This window comes from Lactuca virosa, chromosome 9, assembly GCF_052849685.1.
Source record: "Lactuca virosa cultivar CGN04683 chromosome 9, Lactuca_virosa_CGN04683_v6, whole genome shotgun sequence".
Taxonomy (NCBI): domain Eukaryota; kingdom Viridiplantae; phylum Streptophyta; class Magnoliopsida; order Asterales; family Asteraceae; genus Lactuca; species Lactuca virosa.
Window position 1 is genome coordinate 293,879,375 of NC_136434.1, and position 9,821 is coordinate 293,889,195.

General features: G+C 37.0%; 1 protein-coding gene across 1 annotated transcript; it reads left to right on the plus strand.

The window, feature by feature from the left end:
• Window positions 1–617: 617 nt before the first annotated feature.
• LOC145137646 (uncharacterized) lies at window positions 618–4,725 on the plus strand. The gene is made up of 7 exons (XM_079071774.1): window positions 618–859; window positions 1,140–1,669; window positions 2,459–3,005; window positions 3,689–3,789; window positions 3,901–3,990; window positions 4,168–4,295; window positions 4,468–4,725. Exons 2-7 carry the CDS (start codon window positions 1,169–1,171, stop codon window positions 4,610–4,612), a joined length of 1,512 nt encoding a protein of 503 aa, XP_078927900.1. The 5' UTR covers window positions 618–859; window positions 1,140–1,168; the 3' UTR covers window positions 4,613–4,725.
• The last annotated feature ends 5,096 nt before the right edge of the window (window positions 4,726–9,821 follow it).

The window sequence follows — 9,821 nt, forward strand, 5'->3', positions numbered from 1 at the left end:
AATCAACTTTTTTTTTAATGTTTTTCTAAAGGAAATGGATCGTGAGGAAGTAATCAACTTTTCACTATGACAATGTGACCTCCAACGGAGAGAACTTGTGCAATTTTCCTTTGAGTTTTGGTATAATCAATTTCAATTATCCTAATGCATCACTAACACCGGAATAAGAGTCATCAATTTTGAATTGATGTGAGAAACTAAAATCTTGAATTAGTAGAAATAGTGAACGACACTAACATGTGGAGTTCAATTGATCGATGACGCAGGGAGTCACCGGAGATGGCAGTCACAAGTAAACCGGTGAGCAGTTGTGGGTTTTATCTGATTCAAGGCTTTTCAAGAATTAAAAAAAACAGGGATAATATTGTTCATTTAATTCTTTATTACAATTATAATGATTTTAAGTTACAAAATAAGATTATAAAATGTTTGAAAATATTAAAAAAATAAGATTTGGATAAATATGAAATTTTAAAAATTATAAAGAATATATATGATATTTCAAAATTAAACCCAACAAATACAATATTTTGTTGTTCAGTAATAACATATATAAAATTCTTCCTTTTATAAAAAAAAAAGACAAACAAAGATATCATAAACGCAAATTTAAATATATAATAGCTAAACACCCCTTAATGGGTAAAATCACCGTTTAAGGAGGCATCCATGATCCATGGGATGGTGGTGGTAATGGCGGTATAATCGTATAATTGGAAGAGATGACGGGTTATGTCGATGCTACTAGTTATACTCTTTATTTCGCAGATGCCCAACTTTTCTCTAAGTCCGTTCTAACCCTAACCCTAACTGTAACCCTATCTCTCTCGTTCGACGTCCGTTGTCTTCTGCTTTCAAGGTAATCAATCAAGCTCCACGATGTCTGCTGCACTCTTGTTGATTTTATATAATCTATTAGAATTGGGCTTTTTTCGATCTTATCTTTTTTCCCAAATCGTACGAATTACTGTGCAATTTTTGTGTGTATCTTCATAATTTACCAAACTCCTTTGTCCGAGTAACGATTGATGAGTGAAAAAGGCCAGGCGTAATGCTATTAGCTGTATGATTATTGATATCTTTCACACCTTTTGCTCATGAATTAATATTGCTCGTGTAACTTTGGGGTGTGCTTGCAGTTGGAATCCGTTAAGCGTTTGCTATTACCATGGAAAGTTCTGGAGGTTTTAGCTTCAATGATATGAATCAAACCATGAGGAAGAAAAGGAGTGATCGACGCCCTCGGAATGATATTCAACCAGAGAATAACAACTCACCGTTGTCATCTTCTCCACCTTCAAACAATGGAAGCAAACGACCAAGCGATGATAGTGGTGGTCACGACACTAGTTATCACAGGAAGATACTTAATCTGAACCAGTGCAATTCAAGGGCTTCATACACCAATTCTGAACTTGAAACGCAGACTAGTAGTGATGATAAGGACACTGGTGTGGATACTAGTGAAGTTTTTGCATCAAACTATAAAGACACAAAGTTTGATGATGGTCATAATTCCGGATCATTGGATGTGGATTCAGATGCAAAGGGAGTTGATAATGTAGTGAAGAAAGTAAAGCTTAAAGTTGGGGGGGTCATACGAACTATACATGCAAAGCCTTCTAGTTTGAAGCCTCCACATCGCCCAAAGCAGAAACAGAATTCTCAGGTAAGTTATGCTACTGCTTCTGTATATTTTCATGTGTCCTAACTATAGGATTATCACATATTCTTATTCAATGTTTCATTTATATGTCTATATATGTATGTGTGCGTGATTTTGTTTCTGTTGTCAAGAATCATAAGGGCATGTTTGGCTACCCATATTTCGTGGGATTTGATTGGAATTGGAATTCAATTCCATTCCAATCCCACAATTGGTTCCAAAAGATTATGGAGTTGAATTCCAAGATGGAATTCGACTTTACTTTGATACGCTTATGGAATCCAATTCCAAATTTCCAATTCTTCACTGTTCTTATAAATAACTGAAATATCATTTCTAAACCTGTTATTGACATTGTACGATGTTGGTTTCTTCTTTTTCCCTAAACATTCTTCCAACAGTTTTTTGTGAACAAAAACTAATAAAAGGTAATTTAACTTTTTTTACAAGTAATTAAATAAGTTCTTGAACAAGAAATCAATGAAGGCAATTCTATCATTTGTCATTAACAAATATACAAATCAAATGGAAATATACCAAGGAATGGAATTCATTTCCTACCAACTAAACATGTCACATGTTTCTATTCCTCCAAATTCCACTTCCTTTGACAAATTCAAATTCCTTCCAAAACATTTCCTGCTACTTATCTATCATCAGTTCATTCTGTGAGAGCTCACTCTTCAAGAATTGGATTAAATGGGAATATTTAGACATTTATTCCACAAGGTCCCTTTTCAACACACACTATTTTCTACTACCACATTAACTTGGATTATTTTATGAAAACAGGAGAATCCAAATCCTCAAGATACAGGTAGTGGGTTACGAGGGATTCCATGGAAGGATTTCTCTAGAAGTGGTTTTTCTGTTGGAAAAACCTCTTCATCAAAACGCCCCTCAACAGAAGAAAGCATATCTAAAAACCACAATTCAGTCAACAACACTAAACGTGTGTCCAAAAAGCGCGTATTAGATGATACCAATGATGAAGATGATGATGATGATGCTGAGTTGCGTTACCTTGCAAAGATGAAACTAAAATCCACAAAAGTCAATGAAGAAGACGAAGGTGGAAGCAAGAAGCATAGAAAGATTTCAAGTGTTCTTAAAATGGAAAGTCTTGGGTCATCAAAAGTAGAAAAAGAAAAGAAAAAGTTGAAATCTGAAGATACTGATTACACAGGGGAAGAACGTGCGTCTGCTGGTGAAGACTCTGGTAGAGAAATGACTGTCACCACTCGCCGGAAAGCCCTTCAATCCGGCAGAGATGTCTCCGGCGACTTTGCCGCCAGTGTGGTTGAGTTCCCCAATGGTTTACCCCCTGCACCACCTAGAAGTAAGCATAGATTATCTTTTTTTAACTGAGACTAATGTCAATAGCAAATCTTTATCCCATCCAAAATGACGTGAATGCCCTCATTGGTGTGCATTGGACATTTGGACTGGGACTGATGTCAGTTGGACAAAAGTTGTAATTTTTTCTCCCACTCAAAAAGGTGAGACAAGTACTCACTCTCAATTCCTCGTCTGTGCAAAAAGACATGAATGCCCTCCTCACAGTACAAGTTGTATACATGCATTGGACTGGGACTGGGACTGATGTCAATGGGACATAAATTGCAATGCTTTTGTCTTTGCAAAAGACGTAAATGCCCTTCTTATCCTCTTTATGGAAAATAGCCTTGGAAAGCTTGTCCTGTCCTTTGCTTGTCCACTTCTGTCCCGTGTAACAACATGGGACAAGACTGGATTTGGATTGGACAAACATTTGAGGATGAGAAGGGCATTTATGTCTTTTGCAAAGTGGAAGATCAAGAGCGAGTTTCTGTCCCACTTTTTTGGGTGAGAGAAAAAATATCACTTTTTGTCTAATTGACATGAGTCCTGGTCCCAATACAATGCACACTAAACACAGTACAATGTAACAAGTTTTATTTCATGGGATGTTCGGTTATTAATGCTTATGTTTTTTTTTTTTTTGTTTTTATATATTTTTGTAATTTTTTATTATTGTTATAGAGCAAAAAGAAAAACTATCTGAAGTAGAACATCAACTTAAAAAAACTGAGGCTGCTCAACGTAGAAAAATACAGGCTGCAAAGGCAGCACGTGAGTCCGAGGTTTGTCTTTTCTATATATTATTCACAGTTTTTTTTTTTATTAATTAATTAATTTGCTTATTGTTTCTCATCATATTTTGTTTCTCTTTGATTTATTTATAATTATAACAGGCTGAGGCCATTAGGAAAATATTGGGTCAAGATTCTAGCAGAAAGAAGCGAGAAATGAAACAGAAGCAGAGGCAAGAGGAGTTAGCCCAGGTTGCTGCCTACCATTACTATCTTATACCTGTCTACATATTATAACATCCTACTTTCATTTCTTCCTATTACATCATTATACTTTTAAAAAAAAATCTACCAACTGTAAAGCAATTTTTTTCTTTTATAATTGGGTGGATTTTTTTTCTTTTTCTGATTGGAGTTATATTGGTGTAGGAGAGAACTTCAAATTCTGCAACACTCCCATCCAACACTGTTAGATTGATGATTCGTCCCACTGGAACAGTTGTCACATTTTCTGATGATATTGGATTGCCAAACATTTTTAAATCCAGGCCTTGCAGGTATATTACTTTTTATTTCCCATTAACTTCTAGATAAAATGCTGTATGGGTTTAAAATATATTTGAGAAATGGCGAAACATTTGGAAATTGAAGGGAAAACCTTCTTTAACTGTTAATTAAATAAAGAAGTAGAAGTAGGTTGCTATAATTTTGTAAGTTGAATTTTTGCAGTTACCCTCCTCCACGGGAAAAGTGTGCGGGCCCATCTTGTTCAAAGCCATTTAAGTACAGAGATTCAAGGTCAAAACTCCCGTTGTGCAGTCTCCAATGCTACAAGGCAGTACAAGAGAAAGCGCAGCCCGGGGCTGTTTATTGATTAGTAATATTTCAAACAAGTTCAATAGAAACTTTTTGTGGAACAATCATTGATATATGACCATTAGTCATATTTGCCTATTTTGTTATGATATTAGTCATTTTTTTTTTAAATTAACTGTTTTACAATTTGGGTCCCTGTTTACCCCTACTAGTCTATAGGCCACGGTGGACTTGACCTAGTATCATTTAGCCATTTTTGCAACATTGATTAGTAGGCCAATTGTGGCAATGAGTCAGGTTGGGTTATTTTCAGGTTGAAAATCTCAACCCAACCCAAGTGTTTAACTAAGAATTCTCAACCGAACCCAATCTATTTATTAAATGGGTTGAAATTGCATCCCAATTAAAAAAAAGGAAAAAATTCAATGATTGTCAAGTTTGAAAAAAAAATACAACTGCAAATAAAGATAACATAATTAAATATTAATTATTAGATATTAATATTTCATAAATATTAAATAAAATTGAATAACATTCTTAAACATGTTTGAAACAAAATTGAAAATATCAGTTATAATTCAGTCAATTTAATTACATGTGTTAAACATCTTTAACCTATTTAGAGTGTGTTCGACAAAACTAGCTGGTAGCGGGTAACTTATAGCATATAGTTTTTTGTTAAATGTTACGTGAAGTAGAATTTGAATTTGTATCATTTTGTTTAAACTAAAAGTTAAAAGTTTGTAGTGTCAAACGAGACTTTCTGCTCAAAACAAAACGTTTTGTCAAACGTTAGTAGCTAAAAGCTCTCAAACGTTCCGTGCCAAACACGCCTTAATTAAACGGGTTAAAAATCTCAAACCAATCAATTAGTAATTGAGTTAGGTTCGTGATGATTTGACACATTAGATATATCTTTGTGAAAGCAATATCGTGACGAGTTCTTAGTTTATATAAATAATGATGATTGTCACTTGTCCAATTCATGTACACTAGGATCGCATTATGTATCATGGACCAAAAATGTCATAGTAATTCATAAATAAAGTTGAGTGATCAAACTCTTAATACAAATGTTATTTGAACAATCCAAACTAATAAGATGTTATCTTTATCGAACAAATGAGCAACTCTTCTAAAATTCAAGAATATAAAAGTTATTTAACATTAATATCAAAAAATGTTATCTAAATCTTCCCTTTATGAGTAAACTTGATAGCATTTTTGCACAAAATTAATGTTTTACAAATTGATCAAAGCAAGAACACAAATAATGAACAAAGAAGCTCATAGTTGTTAATATAAATGGAAAAAAATATTAAGAGCATGAAATTAACACAGGAACTAAAGCTCATTAGTTGATAATTCTAATCGGTTGTGCTCAAATTTCAATTTTATGGACCAATTTGTTATATCAAAACACAATAAGAGATAATGTGGCGGTCTCATAGAAGACACTCGCACTAAGGTCAAGGGTTTCTTCAAAGTTGTTCAAAAACAATAAAATCTACTAAAACCAATAAGTCGAATGAAAAAGAAGTAAATTATGAAAGTGTTGAAATCAATTCATAATTAGAGAACGAAGAATAAAAGAAAATGGAAGTTTACATTTAACCGTAATCTAGCCCAGGCAATCCAACTTGCGTGCTTACACATTAAGTAGATTAAAACAGCAAACAACAATCCATGAACACAAACAAAAGTTGAAATTTAAAGAAATTACCTATCGAAAATGATGAGTTTATTAAAAGCAAGAACCTACACGAATGAAAATTAAATTGGTAGATTTTGAATGAAATCAAAGATCCATTTGATAGATTTATCGATAAAAATCACCTCGTTGTTGGTATGACAATGGTTCGGTAAGATTATTAGTATTGTTAGTATGATTCATGTTCACAACCCTTCTTGAATGTGATATAGTTTTGTGGGTTGGGCATTTATAGTACTTATGGTCAGACCCCACGATCCTTCGAACATAGCCATTTCTTTCCATCTGTTCTTCTACGCCTCCATGGATCCAACCCATTTGAAAATCTTATTCATTCCTACCAATCACAAATGTAATAAAAAGCGAAAATTTTAGTGTTGGATTTAAGGCATTTTAACAAACATTTGGTAGGCATATGGAAAAAACAACTCCAATTTCAATTATATCAAAGATAGAAAGATGGATAGAGACCAATGATCACCGTTTCTTATATGAGAAGTGTCATGTATACCTTTTCCTTGAATTTGGAAAAGTGATTTGCCTTAAACGCCAATAATAGAACATGCACATAATTAGAGATCTTCATAGCCAAAAGAAAACCAATCAAAAAATTAAATAGAAGCTTAAACCTGCAATTTATTAGAAACATCAAATGAAGACGAAAACCTGAAGGTCGAGGTTTGAGAGGTTAGGTATTCAGTTATGGTGAAGGTGATGTGAAGATTATTTATGGAATAAAACCGTAGCGAAGAAAAATAGGGATTTTAATTTTGAATTTCACGATGATTTAGCATCAAGACCTATGATTGTGCGTAAGAAATGTGACAGGAGTTAAGAGATTCAATGAGCAGTAAAACATCTAGGAGAGGATCTAGGAAAATGCTACGTGGAAAAGAGTATAGAAAAGAGACAGGTGGCATTAGGAAACTATTCTTTCATTAAGGCTCGAGGGAGTGGCCTCGCCACCCCTCTCGCCAAAACACTCGTTAACCATTTCTACACCACCCCTTAAGAGTTGCTAGAGGACTCGCTAGTGATGTATCGCTAGGGAGGTAGCAAGAAGAGAGAGAAGGAAATGTTGGTTGTGATTGGCTGTAGTTATTTATTTATTTTATTTATTCAAAACAAAACTTATTAAACTCCTCTTACTGCCACTCCCTATCTTTTTCAACCTATAGATGCTAAGCTTACGTGACAATATCAAAACCTATGTGGCAATAAAAAATCCTACATGACAAGATTGTAACATCCCAAAATTCAAGCCCAAAAATTTCATTTTTGATTAATTAATTCATAAAACATTTATTAGAAAATATTGTAGAAACACGTCATCTCAAAAAAAACCAAGTATCATGTTTGAAACCCACAACATAAACAAATGTCATATCAGAGTACAATCCCAGAGAACACCATGCGGAAAATCATGTGTGTGTGTGATGCCATGCTACGCCGCCGACTCCTTCCCCTTAGACGAAGAGGTACCTGAAACCAAAACTGAAACCGTAAGCACAAAGCTTAGTGAGTTCCCCCATCATACCACATACCATACAATATCATCGGTATCTTTCAACCGGTAACCATTCATCGGTATCTTTCAACCGGTAATCATTTATCGGTATCTTTCAACCGGTAACCATTCATCGGTATCTTTCAACCGGTAACTGGGGACTATTCCACCCCTACCACTAACATACAATACAAGATATAAGCATACAGTCAGGCATATCCGGGTACTGACCTACCCCTCGGTCCTAAGGACCACTATCAGGGAAACTATCCTTATCATGCACGTAACATATCATACAGATATAACTCATAACCAAACCAAGATAATTATCACAAAGACAATCATCTTCTAAATACTCCTCATTGGTGGGCCGGCATTGTGGCCGTAGACCCACCTCTACTGGAAGGTAACTCACCTCGTACAAGTGGCTGCTGATAATCTGTGCGGGAAACCTCCGTCCGCTGCTGCTCCGGAAATCCTCCGGCTACAAACCCCATAAACACTCAGTTAGAAACTGATCTCTATACTTAGGGTAAAATGACCATTTACCCCCAACCAAGTCAAGTCAAAGTCAAAGTCAACTTCCAGTTGACCCGACTCGCCGAGTTGGGCCGTCAACTCGCCGAGTCCCTCACTCTCTACTCGTCCTCATCCGTGACCCTACTCGTCGAGTTGGGCCGTCAACTCGACGAGTTCTTCTCTCATTCGAACGCCCCATGAAAACTCATCCGACTCGCCGAGTTGATGAACAACTCGTCGAGTTGGCCTTTATCTGATGAACCAGATCTGTCCTCAACTCGCCGAGTTGATGAACAACTCGCCGAGTTCTAAGGAGATTGCCTTGGACTCGCCGAGTCCGTTCATGCACTCGCCGAGTCCCATGAACTTCCAGCACAATGGCTTAGTCCAGAACGTTGGGTCACTCCCTGGGACCCCCTTAACCTTTCCACACTCAACTGGGTTCTTTTGACCCTCAACAGAAAGGGCAAAACCCTTAGACTCGCCGAGTCCAAGAATGGACTCGCCGAGTCGGTCTCATCCCCTCACTAAAACTTCAATTTCAGATGAACAACACTTGACCAAATGATAGATCCCAACCCCTGGACTCGATCTAGCACGTAAAGTTACAAACTTTACGTGCATGCATGGGACATTAGAGCTTAAAAGGCTCTAAAATGGTTCTTTTGTTGCATGGGGCCTTCCTTGGGTGCAAAAGCAACCTAGATCTGACTTGTGACTCATAAAACGACATGATACAGAAGCCCAAACCCCCAAACATGTTTGCAAACATGGTTGGCCACCAAAAATGGCTTATGAAAGCCCTAAATCACCTCAAAGAGGGATCTAACAAATGAATGAGCAAGGTTCAGACTTTATACCTTCCAAAGACTGCAAATGATGAACCAAACTCGAATCCTTCAGTCCCCTCTTGATCCTTCTATGCTCTTCCTTCTTCCTTGAGGTCAAAACTCACAAGAATCACTCAAAAAGTCTTAGATCTTCTCATAAACGGCTAGGGTTTGATATGAGGGGTTTCTGGAAGCATAAAGGGGCGATGGGGGCTGCATAAGGTTGTTTAAATAGGGTGCAACTCTAAGATTAGGGTTTTTGTCCAGACAGAGGCTACTCGCCGAGTCCGGGACCCGACTCGGCGAGTCCGCGACTTAAACCCCGTGCCCCTTCCCGCTCCTACTCGGCGAGTCGAGCCTTTGACTCGCCGAGTCCAAGGCCAAACATGCAAAATACTCAAAGATTTAAATAAAAGAATACGTACCAAGAACCAGGTGCTACAAATCTCCCCCACTTATTTTAGACTTCGTCCTCGAAGTCTGCTGCTTGCTCCTGAAACAGCTCGGGGTAATGCATCATCATCTCATCCATCGGCTCCCAAGTCCACTCCGACCCCTTCCGGTGCTGCCATTGCACCTTCACGAGTTCCACTCTCTTGTTCCTCAGATCCTTCGACTTCCGGTCGAGGATCGCTACAGGCCGCTCGATGTAAATTAGGCTGTCATCAACCTGAATGTCCTCCAAAGGCACCACTGCAGT

Coding starts and splice junctions, on each gene's coding strand:
- LOC145137646 (XM_079071774.1), top strand. CDS start 1,169: ATGGAAAGTTCTGGAGGTTTTAGCTTCAATGATATGAATCAAACCATG. Junction 1,670..2,458: donor AGCAGAAACAGAATTCTCAG/GTAAGTTATGCT, acceptor TTATGAAAACAG/GAGAATCCAAATCCTCAAGA. Junction 3,006..3,688: donor ACCCCCTGCACCACCTAGAA/GTAAGCATAGAT, acceptor TTATTGTTATAG/AGCAAAAAGAAAAACTATCT.